Source organism: Chionomys nivalis, chromosome 1 (assembly GCF_950005125.1).
Source record: "Chionomys nivalis chromosome 1, mChiNiv1.1, whole genome shotgun sequence".
In the NCBI taxonomy this organism is placed as follows: domain Eukaryota; kingdom Metazoa; phylum Chordata; class Mammalia; order Rodentia; family Cricetidae; genus Chionomys; species Chionomys nivalis.
Window position 1 is genome coordinate 36665170 of NC_080086.1, and position 20020 is coordinate 36685189.

Consider the following 20020-nt stretch of genomic DNA (forward strand, 5'->3'; position numbering starts at 1 on the left):
GCCCTGGGCAGCTACCATCATCCTCTCCTCCCAAAACAAAAGGTTTGAGGCTACTTGGGGCCACCTTGCAGGCCCTCGGTCTGTTTTGTAATGTCTGTGGTGCTCTCCCTCCAGGGCCCTTCCTCTCGGGGGTCACCACACTTTGCTAACTCTCGTGTGCACATCTTTTATAACAGAGTAGCGAGGGAATGGTGCCGCCTCCAGCTTCCACAGCTGCCTGGGCTCTGGGGGACTCTGGGACAATCGGGGCTGGGAAGTGACTGTGCTCTTATTGTACACTCTTTATTTCTCTGTATCTCTGGCTTGTGCTCTTTGTAACTAACGGGATTTGTCTGCCTTTTCAACACTATACTAAGCAATAACAATAAATGCACACGTGGAAACGCAGGCATGGTAACCATCCCAAGGCCTTTTTCCGCAGGACAGCTGGGTCCCCATTTTCAATGGATTTGGACTTGGGGAAGTTGAGTCTCTGGTTGGGAACAACATTTTGCCCTAGATTATACCGTTGAGCTCTACCATTTGAGGGACCTGTCATTAATCATTAATCCATCTCAAAAAGAGACTTGGGAAAAGGGGGTCTCAGGAAGAAAAGAAGAATCACTCAGAGTATCAGGGAGGTGAAGGGAACAATTGGAGGAGGCTGTGAATGGCCTGACTGTGGTCTGGGATAAACCGGAGGAAGGTGAAAAGCGTGGGCACAGATTATAGGCGGCATCTCCTAGTGATGAGGGAAGCACAGGGCAGCCTAGTACCCTAGGGTTTCAGTTTGCGTTCTATTGATGGGACAAAACATGATGGCCAAAAGAAACTTGAGGAGGAAAGGACGTGTCTATCTTACTATCCAATCATAGTCTCTCACTGAAGGAAGTCAAGGCAGGAACTCAAGCAGGGTGGGAATCCAGAGACAGGAACTGAAGCAGAGACCATGGAGGAGAGCTGCTCACTGGCTTGCTCCTCATGGCCTGCTGTCTTATACTTTCCAGAACCACCTACCTAGGGTTGGTGCCAACCACAGAGGACTGGGCCCTCCCACATCAGTCATTAATCAAGAAAATACCCCAACAGACGTGCCTATGGGCCAATTGGATGAATGCAACTTAATGAAATTCCCATTTGTCAAGTTGGCAAAACCAAAACAACGACAACAAAATAAACAAACAGAAACGCCTAACCAGCACACCCTCACCAGTAAACTGAATTTGGCAAACCTCTCACAGGAAAGAAAATATGCCAGACTGAGAAACAAATATCAATTTATACACACAAAATCCCAGCTCTTCCCAAGCTGAACTGGCCCTGAGATAAAATATCAGTGGCCTCATCTAATTCTGACCACTGTTTCAGTCCCAAGGTTAATTTAATCCAAAATCAACTTTCAGAGTAGGTATTATAGGCTGAGCATCCTGAATCCGCAAATCTAAAACTTTCTGAGTGCCAACATGATGCCACAAGCAGGAAATCCCACACCACCAAAGTTTGCTTTGGGCACAAAATTATTAAAAATATGGTCGGGTGGTGGTTGGGGCACACTTTTAATCCCAGCACTCAGGAGACAGAGACAGGCAGATCTCTGTGAGTTCCAAGGCCAGTCTGGTCTACAGAGCGAGTTCCAGGACAGGTTCCAAAGCTACACAGAGAAACCCTGTCTAGAAAAACCATATATATAAAGTCTGGCTGTGTGTGTAAGAGTATATAAAATGCATGTGTTTGTAATCAGACTTGGATCCCATTCCAGGATATCTCACAGATATGCGAATCTTCACAAAATCAAAATGAAACATTGCTGGTCCCAAGAGAAGAGACACTTGTCCTTGAAGAGGCACTTGTCCTTGAAGAGGCACTTGTCCTTGAAGAGGCACTTGTCCTGTGCTTCCCACGTAACAGAGAAGGAGACAGCTGCTCCAAGAGGCCAAGAATGGGCCCTCAGAAGTAGGAGATAAAGTTCTGATAGTTTCCATCTTTAGCCAGAGTTGGCACATTAAAATTTTAAGACACCATGTCTTCTGGTCTACCTGCATGTGTCTTCATTTGCTGTCGCTTATCCGAGATCCTCAATGTCTTCAGCTTCAGAATTTATACCAGGAAATACCCTCAATAACAATGACACCTCATGCATTATATTTACACTTAAGGTGCCTGTTGTTAACATTTTCACTGGAGAAATGTAAGGCTCCGAGAAAACTAACTTGGCCTTATTGATTGAAGGACTAGAAGTGCAGCTACAGAGGGGCCTGTGCCTTAGAGAAACCTAAGTTGGTCCCTCAAGTCTGTTTTCTGTTTTACCACAAGTACTGCCTCTTCATATCCCTGTGATAACTTCTCCCTGGAGGAGAAGAAAGGTCTCAAAGGCACTGAGGTGGGAGAGCAGGGATATGAGGCTGCCACTCTCCTAGCCCTCCCCAAAACCTCTTCTTACTCCTTGTGCTTTGGCATCTTGCTGGTAGCTATCTCCAGCCAGGGTTTTTAATCCCAGTTTCAACATAGGACCAGAAGGGATTTTGATTTAGCTGGGGTGGAGGTAGGAGTTGGGTGGAGGTTCCACCCTGAACCACTTAGCTTCTTGAGATCTGCAGTGGGTGGGCGTATGGGACCATATGTTTCTGAGGAGCTGTGCTGTGGCTCAGCATGCTCCTTGCAGTGTTTGTGTAGAAAACGAAAAAACGAAAAACTGAGCTAAGCGTGGTGGCGCACTCATTTAATCCCAGCACTGGGAGGCAGAGACAGGCAGATCTCTGTGAGTTCCAGGCCAACCTGGTCTACAAGAGTTAGTTCCAGGACAGGCTCCAAAGCTACAGAGAAATCCTGTCTCAAAAAACCAAAAAAAAAAAAAAAAAAAAAAAAAAAAAAAAAAAAACCAAGAAGAAAAGAAAGAAAAGAAAAGAAGGAAAGAAAGAAAGAAAAGAAAAAAAAAGAAAAGAAAACCAAAAAGCTAGGGGCAAGAGGTTGGGGGGAGGGGTCTCAAGTTGCCCTCTCTTGGAGCAGTCAGAGTCCCTGGGATTAGAAACTTTGGTTTGCTGTCCGTGAAGAAAGTTGGTGCACTAACAGTTGGAGACACTGGGGAGTTGGGGGTCCCGACAGGACTTCCAGGATTCCTCATGGACCAGACTCATAGGATCCCAGGGGATCCCTCTAGAAGTTTGGGGTCTCTGAAGTCATCAGCCCTATAGCAGAGCCGTCCTCTAGGAAACATAATAAAACACTAGCCCAGTCTACTCGCGAGATTAACCTGTACAACGTTCGTGATAAAAGCCAGATGGATCCAGAACCCACAGAAAAGGAGGGTGAAGTTGTAATCACTGGTCATTTCATTTATACATCTCAGGAACCAGGAAAGCCTGGTCCAGGTAAAAAAAAAAAATCTGCAAGTGACACTATTATAAAATCCCGTGATTAGGGTCGCCGTAGCAACCAGACTCTCACGGAGCGGAGGGAGGTAGACGGGGTGCTGGTTCCAGAAGCGGCGGAACCTTTGTGTAAGTCGACTGTGTTGCTGACCGGAAGCTCCTAGATGGAGGCCTGTCGGCTGCGGGCCGGCACCGGAAGTGAAGCGTTCAGTGCTGCCACGTCCGAGGCCGTGAGTCGCCGCTGCCACAGCTATGGTAAGTGTTGCGGTCCCGGCGGCAGTCGTGACCTTCGGGCTGTCCAGCCCCCCTTTTACTTCCTCAAAGTTTGCGTGTCCTGCCTCTGCGGGTTTCAGAGTGGGAGCTATGACAAGGCCGCCAGGCCTTCCGGAACTCAGAGGCCCGGGCTACTGTGGCACCTCCTGCCAATCTCGTATCTTGTCCTTCGTAATTGGAAAAAAAAAAAAGCCAAAGTTATCAGAGGAGCTGCTGTCTACGGAGCCCTTAGTACGTTCCCACTGTCGCTCACATTTCCTCCCACAGGTAGCCTGCGAAGCCAGTGCTGCTGTCGTCAACACTTGAGCTGGGCAGGGGCAAAGCTGAGATCCAAATCCTCCTAAGCATTCGGTCCTGCCACCTACTACCTCAGCAGAAGTAGTGGCGGGATCAGTTGCTTAGACACAGGGCTCCCGGGTGTGATAACCCTTCGGGAAATGGGTGGGAGGCCTAGCTAGTCTAGGGCATCGTCTCGGATTTTATTAACTTCTTTGGTATCTGCAGTGTATCTCCACTGCCCCCTGAGTCACTGCGTGAATGAATGAGAACCAGCCGCTGGAAGTCTTAGACCTGATTGGCACAGTGGCACAGGGAGCTACCTCCCTTTTCTGTCGCCCTTTGGCCCCTCTGTTGCTGAGTTGGAGACTCTTAAGCTGGTCCTTGAGCTCATTCTAAACGTGTACCTGGTGTGGTTCTGATGAGCTGAAGTGTTTTGATTGCTGTTTCTGACTGTGTTCCAGTAACCCCCTAAGTGTTGAGTGCTCCAAGAGCTTCCCAAAGTGTGAATCACAGCCCATGACTGCTGGGTGAGAATGGTCAGAAAGAAACACCCAAGGTCCTTTGGCTCACCGGTGTCAAGTTACTTTTCCCTCAGCCAGCCTGGATTGTGGGGATTCTTGAGCACACCGCCCACCTTATACTAATGTGTGTTGTGAGGCGCAGCGGGGGCCGGGGGTGTTTCTGTCCCTGGTAGCCTGGACTGTATGCTGAGTGTTAGTAGGTTAGTAGCTAGGGTTTATTCCCAACAGTGTGGCTTTGGCAAGGCTTTTCTCTTCTCTTCACTGACTCTTGTTTAGTCTTTCTGTTGGTTATAACTGACTGCTCCTGGTGCCTCCTGATGCTCATGGGGAAACGTTAGCATCTGCAGGCAGGTGCAGTGCTTCCTCCTCTAGTCTTTGCAGACCTTCGAGTGCACTTTTTAGAGCACTTGGAATTGTCAAGAAAACCTGTACTTACTCAGTGTGTGCCTTCTGAATGCCTTGCTACCATGCTCTCCCAAGGCCTACCTTTCTGAAAAGTAGCCCGGGCTAGCTAGCCTAGAATTCTTGTTCCACCTTCCTGAGTTTCTGGAGTGTTATGGTCCAGCACCACAACACCCTGCCGTGAAGTGTCAGACTTGGTAACTGTGAGGTTTGCCCTGGAAAAGGATGTAGGAAATGGTGAGAAATGCCAATCTCAAATGGAAAAGTCCCCTTTTCTCTTCCAAGAATTAAATAGTTGCTGAGCCAAAAAAAACAAAATGTGTATTTTTGTTCATTTATTACTTCAGTGGATAGTTACTGAGTTCCTTCTGTCTGTAAAACATTGTCTTAAATAATTTTGAAGAGATTCAAAGCTGAGGGATATGATGTCATGTGCCTTAAGTCCCAGCACTCAGGAGGCAGACGCAGGTGAATCTCAGAGTCTGTGGACAGCCTGGTCTACATAGTGAGTTCCAGGTCGGCTAGAACTATGTATTAAGACAGATAGAGAATATGTAAAATCTACAGATAGTTGGAGCCTACATTCTCCCCCAGAGAAGGAGCATAAAGTACTGTAACTGTCCAGGGCTTTTGTATATGTAAGCGTCTAGCTAGTTGGGGATCAAGAGAGACTGATTTAAAAACAAATGGGGAAAACACTGATGGCCATCATGGCTGTTTCCTGCCTCTACAATCAAACCTCAGTCCCACTAAGGTGAATCTAGGCAGGCCTGTCACAGTGCATAGTAGGCAGGCTAGAGAGTAGCCTCAGAAGCAACTAAAGTCCTGGTCTGAAACTTTCTGGGCCATCAGAAGCTCTGCGGTGCAGAAAGGGAATGTGAACTTTGATCCTTCTTGGTCTCACCTCACCTTTGAGAGCTGCCAGGCCTGTGCTCCAGGCTCAGTGACCCAAGTTCTCAGACTATCTTTGACCATGGGATCCTTTTCTACTTGGATTATATCTTCTCTCTGGTTCTCATCACTTAAGGCAGCTGTATATCCCCTCATCTGGGTTCCCCCTACCCACACAAACCATGGTGTGGCTGATCTGGCTCCTGGCAGGTTATTTACATGAGCTTCTCTGAGGCTAGAACAGCCATTCACACTCCTGTCAGCCTACAATACTCAATTCAAAGAAGGTCCTTAACTGGGCAGTGGTGGTGCACACCTTTAATCCCTGCACTCGGTGGGGAAGGGTGGGGGGCAGAGGCAAGCGGATCTCTGTGAGTTCGAGGCCAGCCTGGTCTACATGAGCTAGTTCCAGGACAGGAACCAAAGCTACAGAGAAACCTTGTCTCGAAAAAACCAAAAGAAAAAAAAAAGAAGAAGAAGAAGGCCCTTAGCTGGAAATGCACATATATTCTGGCATTTGGGAGGCTGGGGCAAGAGGTTACTAAGTTCAAGGCCAGCCTGAATTACATAATGAGAGTCAATCTCGAAAGAAATAAAAAGAAAATATTTATGGAATAAGCACAGACGCCCCTAAGAACCTTAGGAACAGTTGATGCTTTAATGAGATGATTGTTGTAGTGGCTGCCAGTGACGTCACAGATTGTCTTTGGTTCTAGGTATCAGTAATTAACACCGTGGACACCTCTCATGAGGACATGATTGTAAGTATCCACTCATCCCTTCTGGGCCTGGACAGGGGCATTCTCCTCTCTGGGGGTTCAACTGTGTAGTAGTTCCCAGCAGCCCACAGCCTCCAGGGTTTAATCGTTCTCCCACATGACCTCTGGGTTGGCAAGACTTTGACAGTGGCTTGTCTTCGCTGTGAGAAATGTTCTGTTGTGCAGCTCAGGCCCTTCAGTCTTCGTACTGAGAGTAAGGCCAAGTTGGGGGCAGAGGTTGACAATCATCTTTCTACCTTTCTCTTTCCTAAGGCCACTTCTCAGCTTCATGGAACGGGGGGTTCAGTGATGGAGAATGGGAAGTCAAGTGGCAGTCACAGCAAAAGCCTAGAACAGAGACAGATGGGCTTTTCTGTCTTAGCCCAGAGAGTAGGTCACAGCAGGCCCTTGGGCGTGAAGTCATGTAGTGCTGCTGGGGAAGGTCCAGAGGTGAATGTCTCGGACAGAAAAACTCAGCCTGCTTCCTGCAGCCAAACAACGCAGGCAGCCTTGGAGCAGGGCCCAGGCCAGGTGGTCTCAGCCTCCCAGCCTGACCACTGGTACTTGTCTTGGGGTTCTGATGCAAAATTGTGCATTTTGCTTTGAGCAGTCTAACTGTGAAACCACATGGCTGGAGCTGGCATGGGCCCAAGGGCAATAAGATCCAATCTAGACAGCCTTGCCAGTGTCTTGGTTTCCTCCCAGGGTATAGTCATTGGAAATATTTGTGTGCTCACGAAGTCTGTCATCAGACCCCAAGTACTTATCATTCAGTGCCTTGATAAATCTGCAAGGACCCTTGAAGCCAGTGCACTCCTTAGCCCCTTTGAAAGCTATGGAAACTGAAAGTTAAAGAAATAAGCCAAATTTTCAAAGGTTGTACAACAGATAAGCTAAGGAGATAGAATTCCCACCCCAGGTACTGTGCCCTCCTTCCAAGTATGATAGAACTCTGCTGAGAAGGGCTTTGAAATGGACCTGCAGCCTGCCTACCAGGAGAGCAAGGCCTAACACAGTAAAAGATGACCTTTCAGAGAAACCGTTGTCCTTGAATAGGGAGGTGACAAAGGAATGTTAAATTCTATATAGCACCTTTTTGATATAACTGCTGCCTGTTGCTGAAATCTGCAGGGTGGGACAAATAGGAAAGCAGCACCACTTGGATAGGTGAGCCCGCCAACAGAGAACTAGTGTTGAAGGAGACCATACATGCTGCAGAAATAGGCCCAGAACTGGGGCAACAGCCTGATGTGAGATTCCCCTTTCTATGCTATGAATACCACTGGTGAATAAAGGAACTGCCTTGGCCTGTTGATAGGGCAGAACTTAGGAAGGAGGGGAAAACTAAACTGAATGCTGGGAGAAAGGAGGCGGAGTCAGAGAGCCTTGGAGCCACCAACAGAGACAGTTGTGCTGAAGCTTTGCTGGTAGGTCACGACCTTGTGGTGATGCACAGATTAATGGAGATGGCTTAAATTAAGATGTAGGAGTTAGCCAATAAGAAGCTAGAGCTAATGGGCCAAGCAGTTATTTAATTAATACTGTTTCTGTCCAACAGCAGCCAGCCTGTGTCCAGTCGGTGTCAAAGTTGATTTTGAGCAGCAGTAGCAATGACACTTCAGACATTGTTCCCATGGGTGTGGAATCTGGAGTCCTAGACACACTGCTAGGGACTGGTGCAGTGAGAGGACACACATCTGTATGGAACCCTGTATCCAGGCCCACAGTACCTCAGAGAGTGCTGCACAGGGCCTGGAGTAGTCTGAGGCCTGCTCTCAGTCAGTAGCTTTGGGGTCTGGGGCTAGGCTGAGCCTCAAGATGTCTTCCCCAATAGCCCATGGAGCCTGTGATCAGGACAGTGAAGTCAGTTTTTCTTCCTGTACCCACTCACAGCACAGGATTGGAAGAAGTGCATGAAGGGTCCAGAACAACCAGCCCAGTATGGCTTGTTTGGTCCCTTCCTGTAGGACGCTGTCTGGCAGAGAATTGATAATACCAACATTCTAGCTTCTTGTCCATGAGGTGATGATTCTTTGAGATTGTTTGAGTAGATTCTGGTGTATACCAGGCCCTGACTGATTCAGGCTGATTAGTTCCTACAGTCTTCCTCTGCTGCCCTCCCCTTGCAACATGATGCACAGATAGGAGTTTGGGTAGATTCTGGTCTATACTAGGCCTGGCTGGGGCTTCACCACCCATCCTGCAGGCTTCCCCAGTTGTCCTCCCTTGCAGCATGATGCCCAGATGGACTATTATGGCACCCGCCTAGCAACCTGCTCCTCGGACAGGTCCGTCAAAATCTTTGATGTGCGAAACGGAGGGCAGATCCTCATCGCAGACCTCAGAGGGTAAGTGTCAACAAGCCTGGAGACGGTCTTGGTGATAGCTGGATCATTGGACCTGGGAGGAAGGATGAAAGCACGAATTCAGAGCAGTTCCAGAGTGCATTCAGCAATGAGGATGCTAAGAGCCCAGACCCCTGTGCCCTTAGCAGAGATGCAGGTATGAGCCTTAGCTCCACCACTAGGAGACCTGGCAGATGAGGCACTTTGTGTCTTGGATCCCTCCTCTGCTTAATCCCAGATGGGCTAATCCTGCCTCCATCCAGGGCTCGTCCTCAGTAGATCTTTGATAAGGGCAACCACTGCCATGTTCAGAAGCAATGAACATGACTGCCATCCCGCACATATTTAGCCATTTGACCTGAAGTGTCATTTGGTAAGTATGATCACGAGATAAACCTGCTTGGGGCACCTGTGCAGACTCACATGTGGCAGTCAGAGAACAACTTTGTGGAATTCTCTCCTCTACCTTTCCTTGGGTACTGGGAACTGAACTCAGATGTTCAGGCTTACACAGCAAGTGCTTTACCTGCTGGGCCCATAAGACAAATTTTATCCATTCTGTTGTGCTGTTTGTCCATGGCAGATGGCTAGGGAGTATTTGTCAGATGTCTGCTCTTCTCTCTCCCTAGCCCTCGAGGTCTTGGCTCATTTTCATGGTCACCTCTCTGCTTTCCATCAGAGCCTTTCTCATAGTGTGGGTTCCTAACCTGGGGTACCTGGGTCTGCAAGGGCTCCGGAAGTAGAATCCCAGGGATTGGTGAACTGGGATAAGGAAAACAATTACATTTGTTTGCATGACTCTGAATTTACCATTTCTATTTGGATGTAGGCTGGAAACTCCAGAAATGGTTATAGTCCTTGTCACTTTGTCACCAAGAAAAGTCAAATGTATTTTCATCTTACATGTAGCTGCCTGAGACTTTGAAATTGTAGATTGTTAGACTTGCCACTTGTTACTTGGGTTTTGGCAGAGAGGCAGTTTGGTATTTTAGTAACTAATTCCAAGATATGAAATTTTTATTTTAAACTTAATAGAATGCAGACCAAATTTAGGTATGGTGGCACATACCTTTTTCCTAGCATTGGAAGGATCACAAGCTCAAGGCTAACCAGAGTATATAATGTGAGACCCTGTTTCAAAAAACTAAGACCATGGGAACATTCTGTTGTCTCTCCAGGGGGAGGTAGCACTGTGAATCCCCTGACCCTCTGAGCATCCTGACTCCCTCCCTTGCAGACATGAAGGGCCAGTATGGCAGGTAGCCTGGGCCCACCCCATGTATGGCAACATCCTGGCTTCCTGTTCCTACGACCGGAAAGTCATTATCTGGAAGGAGGAAAACGGCACTTGGGAGAAGACTCATGAGCACTCGGGACACGACTCCTCGGGTATGTAGAGTTAGCAGTGAGCAGGGGCCTGTGGGCGGGAAGGGCCTAGGTTCTGGTCTCGTCCCAGGCTCCCTTCCCTTGCTCTTGTTCATCCTTTGTAAACTGGTTGGCTTTTCCACTAGTCTGTCCACAGCTGAGGTCAGTCCAGAGAAAGGTTTATTGAGAACAGTGGGGACTGGGGCAATGGCTCAGTGGTTAAGAGCACAGGCTGGTCTTCCAGAGGACCCGGGTTCAATACCCAGCACCCACATGGCAGTTCGCAGCTGTCTGTAATTCAATTCCAGTGGATCCAACACCCTCATATACACATACATGCAGACAATGCACATGAAATAAGAATAAACCCAAAAAAAACAGTGAAGCTTCCCAACATATTCTTGAATCTCCTTGTTTTGTGAAGGCAGGCTTAGGAAGTGCTGTAAATTTTCCTTAATTTGGCCAAATGTTAACTGGCCACCGGCAATCCTTGTGGTTTTTCTAAGAATTTAGCAAAATAATAGTGTATGATGTAAGCCTGCGCACTATGCCTCCTTTCACAGTGAACTCTGTATGCTGGGCCCCTCACGACTATGGCCTGATTTTGGCCTGTGGGAGCTCCGACGGGGCCATCTCCCTGCTGACCTATACAGGGGAAGGCCAGTGGGAAGTGAAGAAGATTAACAACGCTCACACGGTGAGTCCAGCCCCTGCCTTTTGCATGGAGGAGAGAGAGCATGCTGTGCTGTCTTCTGTGCTCCCAGGAGGAGGCTGAGTGTCCCTGCTGAGCAGTGCCTGGGAGGGGCTATAGGTTAGATATTGCTGGACCTCTTTACTCTGAGGAACAGCAGCTGCATCAGCCTTCTCAGTCCAAGGCAGAGGTGGCCCTGGCCTTTCCTAGGAAGCCCCAGGCTGGGGATAGAAGTGTGAGGGCACACCAGCTGCCACCTTGCTACAGAAGCCTCAGGCTGACATGCATTGGGGACCCCGGAATTCAGTGGTGTTTCCAAGAATGGCCTAGAGATCTAGTTCCCTGTGCTTTCTAGTTCTTGGGCCTTAAGGTTGAAACAGTCCAGAAAGCATTGTGGAAAATGGAAATTCAAATTTCTTGAGCCCATAAATGGATATCTTGTAATTCTAAAAAACACTTGTACATGATAGAACAAACTAGCAAATATTCATTTTCAGGGTTTGTCTGTTAAACCCTCATTCATTTTCCTGTCAGATCGTGGGCATTTTCAGGTTTTATTAGTAAATATTGCTGTGAACGGTTATGGGTGTTTTCATATCTCTAATACCCTTAGGTATATATCTGCTAGATCATCTGGCAATTCCACGTTCACCTCTCTGCTTCTCCTGTCAGTGTGTATTCATTGTGTAGAGCTCCACGTTTGGACATTTTCAGACACGCACACCATGTAGTTTGGTCATATTCACCTTCTATTACCCTGTCTTCTCCCAGTGGGCTACTTCCTCTTCCCAAATAGTACCCTGTCTGTTATGTCCTAGAGATTTTGTTTGTTTGGTTAGTCTTTCAGACAGGGTTTCTCTGTGTAGCCCTGGCTGTCCTGGAACTAGCTCTCATAGACCAGGCTGGCCTTGAACTTTGTGCTGGGATTAAAGGTACCACCACTGCGGAGCTGTCTTGGGTTGTTTGCTTGTTTGTTTGATGTCTGTATTCCACATATGAAAGAAATGTGATAGTTGTCTGAGTCAGGCTTATTTCACTGAAGATGATGATCTCTAGTTCCACTCATTTTCCTGCAAGTGAAATAATTTCATTCTTCCGTGGTGGAATGAAGCTCCATTGTGTATCTAGGCCCCGTTTTCTTTGATCAGTTTCTCTGGTGGTGTGCACAGGGCTGGCTCCAGTTCTTAGCTGCTATGAATAGTGCAGCAATAAAGGCTGATGGCGGAGTTACTCCTGTGCTGTGCTGGCTCAGAGTCCTTAGGTGTATACCCAGAAGTAGTAGAGCAGGCTCCTCTTGGAGTTCTTTCCTGTAGTGGCTGCACTAATTTACATACACCCCGCTACCCTCACATCGCTGCTAGCACTGTGTAAGGGTTCTTTCTCCAGCTCATCCACCCTGGAGTTTGCTGCTGTTTTCTTGATGGCTGCTTTGCCTAAGGAGAGGTGGAGTCATTGTGCTTTAATTTATATTTCTTAAGAAACATTATTTCATGTATTATTGGCATTTACACTGATTATTCTGAGAACTGCTCAGTTTATCTGCCTTTGTTGATTGAATTATTTGGATCTTTCACACAAGTGCTCTTATCCACTAAGCCATCCCCTAGTCCTTGTACAGCTTTAAATGTTTAAATAGACTTGGCATTTTCCCTAGTCATGGAAAGTTTCTTCTGTGATCATTCCTGTTGGTAGTTTAAATGTATCTTACACTTGAGTCCATTGCTTTTTTTGAAATTAGTAAACTTCTTTGCTGTGATTACATTGGATAGTGTTTTACTGTCTTTAGTTTTGATCTTAACTCCTCCTACCCCATGAACTCTTAGATTTAATCTCTTACTCATGTCCCAGAACTTATGAAAGTTGTGGTTACACTTAATTTTTCTTTATTGGTGTCTATTTGAGCTGGTCTACTAATGATGCTTTCCACTGTTTTTATATTTTTATATTTTGTTATTTTATTTCTACCATTTGTTTTTTTTCAAAACTGTGTTTCCTTACAGAATCTCTTATCTGTATTGCAAAGTCTCTTTTCAGTGTTGCTGACTTTCTTATTCATGTCCAAGTAGATTTGGATTCTTTATCTGACATTTCAACCATTTTAGTGTCTTTTGGTTTGGTGAGTAGTGGGGTCTTTGTACTTTGATCTCCACACATGTGCCATGGCACATGCATGCAATAAAACAATGAAAAGCCGGGCGATGGTGGCACACGTCTTTAATCCCAGCACTCGGGAGGCAGAGGCAGGCGGATCTCTGTGAGTTCGAGACCAGCCTGGTCTACAGAGCTAGTTCCAGGACAGACTCCAAAGCCACAGAGAAACCCTGTCTCGAAAAACAAAAACAAAAAAAAAAACAAAAAAAAAAAAATGAAAAATAGTGATGAATAATAGGGAAAGGGAGAGAGAAGAGCAACAGATTTGTAAAAAATTTACAAGAAATGTTTAAATAAAATTGGATAAATGTAAAAAGAGGAATAAAAAATAGTCAAAGTCAACAGTATGGACAAAGAATAAAATATTAGGTATTGCAGCAGCTTCTTTCTGTAGCCCTAAGACTGGAGTCTGCCACATGGAAGAAGGGGTCAGATGGAGCCTCTACTTTTGAGACTGGTGCTGAAGTTGGACTGGTCAAGTATTCATTTAATCTCTTCTCTTAAGATTTGTCAGTTGTCTGTCAAGGAAGCAGAGGTTTCTTACTCCTTTGAGCAACGTGCCATCTATTTGCTTGTTGAGGGCACTCTACAAGGCAACTGTATTCATTTATACAAGACTGGCTCAGTTTCATTTTTCTTTTCTGCTCTGGTCTTACTCTTTATTCTTTTAATCAGGTTTTCTTTGCATAGCCCTGGCTGTCCTAGAACTCCCTCTGTAGACCAGGCTGGCCTCGAACTCAGAGATTCCCCTGCCTCTGCCTTCCTAGTGCTGGGATTCAAGGTATAGCTACCACCACCCAGTTTGCACTGATCTTTTTCTTTCCTTATATTTATCATGTTTTTTTGTTTGTTTGGTTTTTTGTTTTGTTTTGTTTTACTTTTCTAACACCTTGGGAAGCATCATTAGGTTGAGCTCTATTTTTCTTTTAAAGATTCATTTTAGTGTGTGTATACACATATAAGTGAATACATTGTCTTTGGAGACCATAAGGCATTGGTTCCCCTGAAACTAGAGTTGTGTTTTGTCTGGATGTAGGGTCTCAATATTGTAAAGTTTCCTCTTCTGTACTGCTTTTACTATTTCTTCCATCTATGTGTGCTAGTTAAACTTTGTATGCTTTTAGCATGTTTCCATTTACATTTATTTAAGAAATTTTCTCAAGCCAGGCGGTGGTAACTCATGCTTTAATTCCAGTACTCAGTAGGTGGCAGGTGGATCTCCAAATTTGAGGCCAGCCTGGTCTACAGAGTGAGTTCCAGGACAGCTAGGGCTACACAGAAAACTCTCTCCCAAAATTTTTCTCATTTTCCACTTAATTTCTTTAATGACTTATTGTTCAAAACTCTTTATAGTCTCTATATTAATAACATTTCTCCATGCTGTAGCAAAATCCCTGGCCAAAGCAACTCAAGAAAGGAAAGGTTATTTTGGCTTACAGTCTGGTGCTAGCCTGTCATGACAGGGAAAGGCATAGCAGCAAGAGACAACTGGAGAGACAGTTTGTCACAGTGTATCCACAGTCAGGAAGCAGAGGACACCTGCTCACTTCCTCTTTTTTATCAGTCCAGGATCCTAAACCCTTGGGGTGGTGCTACCTACATTCAGTTGAATGTTCTGGAAATGTTCCTCACAGACATACCCACTTGTTTGCTTCCTAGGCAATCCATCAAATTGATAGTGAAGATCAGTCATTATAGTCTTCATGTGTTTGTATAATCTCTGCAGTTTCTCTTGCTTTGACTTCTATTTTCTATTTGAAATATGCAATTTATTATTTCAGACTTTTGAATTTGCCAACACTGTATTATCTGAGGCGCTCTCTCTAATATTTGTCTCACAACTGCATTCTCTTAAACTCAGTGCATTTATATTGACTATCATTATCTTTGTATCAATTGATCATGTGACATTCATTGTTATCATACAGTTTTGTCTGCAAAACAGCGAGTCTTTGTAAAGTCTGTTTTGACAAGTACTGTTACTGCCTGGTTTCGGTTCTGTTTTGCTTGGTTTCTCAGCCTTTCATTTTTAATGTGTTTGTCTCTGCTGCTGAGGTGAGTTACATCCAGCATATTGTTGGTTCTTGTTCTAAGTCCATTGCTTTGTGTTTGTGTAATGTAGTATATGCGTGTGTGCATTTCATATACGTGTGAAGGCAGGAGGCCAGTATCAGATGTCTTCCTCTACCACCGTCCACTGTATTTTTGAGATAGTCTCTCACTGAACCTAAAGCTGCAAACTAGCCAGTGAGTATGAGGGATTCTCCTGTCTGACCCCTAGCCTAGTGCTTTAAGTGTGCAGATGCACATCATCATGCCTGTTTTATTGTTTGGTTTTGGTTTTTTAAGACAGGGTTTCTCTGTGTAGTCCTGGCTGTCCTGGAACTCACACTGTAGACCAGGCTGGCTTCAAAATAAGATCCACCTGCCTCTGACTCTCAAGTGTTGCGATTAAAGATGTGCACCACCATGTTGGCTTCAGGTTTCTATTCTTTGTGGCAAGCACTTTACTACTGAACCATCTTCCCAGCCCTAGTCTGTGACTTGAGATAATTTACATTGGGAAACTGAGGAGGAAGGAGAGAAGCTCAAGGCCAGCCTAAGCTACATAGCTAGGACCCTGCCACCAAACAAACAACAAAAAAGAAATTAATTATGTAAGCCATGATCAAAGTTACCATGAAAAGTCATTATTTGGTCATCTGGTTGTTTTGACTCCTCTATAATGGTGCCTTCTGTAGTTCATCTGTATATTAATGTTTTGGTTTTGCTGTTTCTCATTTGCATGTGTACTTTTCTACTGGGATTTACTCTTCCATGTGCTGAGTGTAATCATTCCTCTCCCTCTAGTACAGGACTTTTTTCCCACCATTCATTCATAAGGCTAGTCTTGTGACCAAGTTCCCTTGGATTATGCTCTTAGCAGAAGCTCTTCATTTCTCCTTTGAGTCTGCACTGTAGTCTGTTATTTTCTTGGAGGACTTAAAACACCACTCTATGTCCTCCTGGCCCTTAGGAGTCTTGCTGAGAAATCAGCTGGTCTCATAGTTTACCTTTAAGGATAACCCAGTATGTGTCTTGTTAGTAATATGGGTATGTTCAGGTTTACATATAGGCCCAGGATTGGCATCAGGAGTCTCTTTGTTGCTCTTCACATTTTATTTTTTGAGACAGTGTAGTAGGAGCGGTGGGCTGCTTCCTGCCACCCGGGAGGGCTCCTGGCCACTGGCTAGCTTTACCCAAAATAATTACACAGAAACTGTATTCTTTTAAACACTGCTTGGCCCATTAGCTCTAGCCTCTTACTGGCTAATTCTCACATCTTGATTAACCCATTTCTAATAATGAGTATAGCACCACGAGGTGGTGGCTTACCAGGAAGACTCTTAACCTGCGTCCATCTTGGAGAGGAGAGCTATAGCGTCTGGCTCACTGCCTTCTTTCTCCCAGCATTCTGTTCTGTTTACTCCACCTACCTAATTTTCTGTCCTATCAAAGGGTCAAGCAGTTTCTTTATTAATTAACCAATGAAAGCAACGGATAGACAGATGACCCTCCTCCCTCAAGACAGGATCTCTTACTGAATCTCAAGTGTATGGATTTGGCTAATAGTTGGCTAGTGATCTTAAGGAATCTGCTTGTCTCATGGCCCCTTATCCTGCCCTCCCATGTTGGTATGACAATAACTTGTCAGCCTAACTCTTGTTCATCACATTGTGTGCCGTACTCCCAAGTCCTGACAAGTAGAGGGAAACCCCCCAGGAGTCCATAGGGTCCTTTCTCCCTGATGTGCATGAGTGCAGCCTCACCACGGGTTCCATCTGCAGATTGGCTGTAACGCTGTCAGTTGGGCCCCTGCTGTTGTGCCTGGAAGCCTCATAGACCAACCATCAGGGCAGAAGCCCAATTACATCAAGAAGTTTGCATCAGGTGGTTGTGACAACCTCATCAAGCTCTGGAGGTCAGTGAGTTATGCGGCGGTCTCCCCAGAGGGGCACTTCTACTCTGCCTGTCATTGTTCAGCCACTCTACAACCAAGGTCACCTTTCTTCCTATCAGTAACAGTATACTGTTTTCAGTATGTTAGGACATGTTTTTTAAAACAAACACCTTTTTTCTTTTTCTGAGCACTTTTAGTATTCCCCAAACTTTGGAACTATGGAGGAAAGGGCATTTCCTGGGGACTTAATGGGCAGTTTAGTGAGCTAAGTAGAATTCCACTCGTTATTCTCATTGAAGAAAACATGAAAGGTAAGCTCTCCACCCTACTCTGGTTTCCTCTAGGGAGGAGGAAGACGGCCAATGGAAGGAGGAGCAGAAGCTAGAGGCACACAGCGACTGGGTTCGAGACGTTGCCTGGGCCCCCTCCATTGGCCTGCCTACCAGCACCATTGCCAGCTGCTCTCAGGTCTGCCACACCCCACATATCCTCAGCCCTGATTCCTTCCAATGTCAACAGAGGGAAATTCCATGAGAAGGGGGAGGGAGGGCAGCAGGCATCTTCAGACCAGGCACAGACCAGGTAAGGCCAGTGTATAGCGAGATGGGTCAGAAGTAGCTTGAGAAGTAGTGCCAAGCTTAGAGCCAAGTTCAGGTCCCTCCCGACTCTATGCCCAAACATGGTGCCTTGTGTTCATGTACCCAGTCACCCTTCCTGGACCACACTACTGCTTATTTCCTGTCACCACTGAGATGAAAGCTAAGGGGCAAGGCCTTTAGGCCCAGTAGAATGTTTTATTGGAAGTTGGTTGTTCTTGTTTGTTCAATCGTCCATTACCTGGCTCTAAGCTTGGTTTAAAAGATGGCTGTCCCTGTTCGGATAAGAAAGACTAGCCAAGCAGGGAGAAAAACATCCATAGCAATGGTCTGTTCCTCCATGAAACCACAGAACCCAGAACCCCTGATCTATTGTGAGATGTGCTCGGGGTAAACAAATCAGAAACAGGACACTGGAGTAGATTGTTCAGCTCCCTGTCTGCAGATCCAGGTGGCTCTCCCTGGGGAGAATGCTTATTTCTACATCTCCTGATGTCTCGATCCCTAGGACGGTCGAGTGTTTATCTGGACCTGCGATGATGCCTCAGGCAATATGTGGTCACCCAAACTCCTGCACAAGTTCAATGATGTTGTGTGGCACGTGAGCTGGTCCATCACAGCAAACATCCTGGCCGTGTCAGGTGGAGACAATAAGGTATACCCCATTTCCTGGGCAGCAAACATATAGGCTATAATGGTTTTTCACTTGCTGATATGTATAGTAGGTCCCACCTAGTCAGAGGTGGATCTGAATTACATCTCATAGTACACAGAAAAGGAGGTGACTTGTGTAGGGGTTGCATAGCTACAGTATAGCCCGAGCTCTGCAAGGAGAGCACTGAGATGTCCGGGATGTCAAGGTTCCTTTTTCCTAAGAATCAGCTCCCTTCACTACCCACTCTTTAGGTCCTTTTGTGACTAACTTATTTCATTTAGCATAATGGCTTCCCTTTTGAAAACTAATACATAAACAACGTTGTTCGTTGCTAAGAGTATGAATAAAGAAACATACATTGTTCTATACCTGCCGTAGCCTATTCTGCTCTGCAGCAGTTCCAGAACAGATTTGTAGGCCTCATCTCAAAGGATAGCTTTACGTCTGTCTACCAGAGTCAAGACCTAGTGTTTAAATTGGTATTCCTAAGGCATTTTACTTGTCAGAGAGCAGTAACGCAGCTTTTCTCCAGGGACAAACCTTTTCAGCTATCTGCAATGACACCTCATGTAACAGTTGTGTCTTTCTAACTTGTGCTGTTAAACTTGGTGACACAGGCAGTCCGACCCTGACCTGCTCTCAGCCACATCTTCCCTCTCACTGTCACTCAGTTAGAGCAGCATCCCATGTGGCTATCCCTACTGTGCTCTCTAGTATGACTTAGTTCTTCCCTGCATTTTGAGCAAGTGTGGTGGGAGATGAATGTCTTCCCACAGCCTCTCTGTCCACATTTAGGGTGAGGCTGGAGAGCAGCAGAAACAGGTGCAGACCTGTGACTTTGTGCACTAACTTGCAGGTGACCTTATGGAAAGAGTCGGTAGATGGACAGTGGGTGTGCATCAGCGATGTCAACAAGGGCCAGGGTGCCGTGTCCGCCTCCATCACAGAGGGCCAACAGAATGAGCAGTGACAACACAGGCGGCCTGGTCTTCTTGTTTCCAGGACTGCCTATTCTAGAACAACATCCAGACAACTGGGAAGAAGGGTCCCGATGCTACCAAGATTCCACACCCAGGAGTGCCCACAGATGGAACACTGGGTGCTCACCTGCCTTACTGGGATTCCATGTTTGGTAACTTAATGTCCAGCTGAAAGTATTCATGTCAGGAACAAATGACTATTATTTTTAAATATTTTTGGCCATTTTTAACTATCTTTTGGTTCAAGCTGTTTCAAAGCTAATAAAATCATATTGCATAGAAACTTTACTGTGTCACCCCACACAGTGTATCTGCCCAAATTGGGCTACTATGAGCACCTGTGTAAGTCATGATCCAGGCCGGGCCTGCAGGGCAGCCCTTCTGGGTACATTTACTCCATGGGATGGGATTGATGGCTTCTGCCCTGAAGAATGGGTATGAGATGCTAACACATGCAGAGAGGTGATCAACCATTTGTCAGACAAGGAATGTTAACGCAGAGCATTCAAACATAAAACTATGTTGGGAAACCATAGTTCTAGTCCTAGTTAACCTTGAGCCTCACCTGAACCAGGTGCTTTAGGTAGGCCTTCACACTGTATTTCAGGTAAGCAGTATGGCAGAGGAGACAGACCTACTCACTTGCTAAGGAGAAAGCCAGGATTAGAGTTTAGCCCACCTCACCCCAAACTTACCCACTGCAGAGCTAGAGGGGGTGTTGTTATTCCTCAGCCACAGTGTGTGCTCGCGGCAAACCTTTACATGGACACCAAGGCAGCTGCTTTAGCCAGTCACCTCAGAACTGCAGGGCCCCCACCTGCCATCT

At 46.0% G+C, this 20020-nt stretch overlaps 1 protein-coding gene across 1 annotated transcript; it reads left to right on the forward strand.

Annotated features, from left to right (window-relative positions):
- The first annotated feature begins 3469 nt into the window (after positions 1-3469).
- Sec13 (SEC13 homolog, nuclear pore and COPII coat complex component) lies at positions 3470-19471 on the forward strand. The gene is made up of 9 exons (XM_057782925.1): positions 3470-3602; positions 6430-6474; positions 8704-8819; positions 10054-10205; positions 10745-10878; positions 16851-16984; positions 17308-17431; positions 18068-18214; positions 19071-19471. Exons 1-9 carry the CDS (start codon positions 3600-3602, stop codon positions 19182-19184), a joined length of 969 nt encoding a protein of 322 aa, XP_057638908.1. The 5' UTR covers positions 3470-3599; the 3' UTR covers positions 19185-19471.
- Positions 19472-20020: the final 549 nt, after the last annotated feature.

Bases quoted from the DNA above. Each gene is read 5' to 3' on its own strand.
- Sec13 (XM_057782925.1), top strand. The intron at 17,432-18,067 runs GTCTGCCACACC...CTCGATCCCTAG, and splicing joins CCATTGCCAGCTGCTCTCAG to GACGGTCGAGTGTTTATCTG. The intron at 18,215-19,070 runs GTATACCCCATT...ACTAACTTGCAG, and splicing joins TGTCAGGTGGAGACAATAAG to GTGACCTTATGGAAAGAGTC.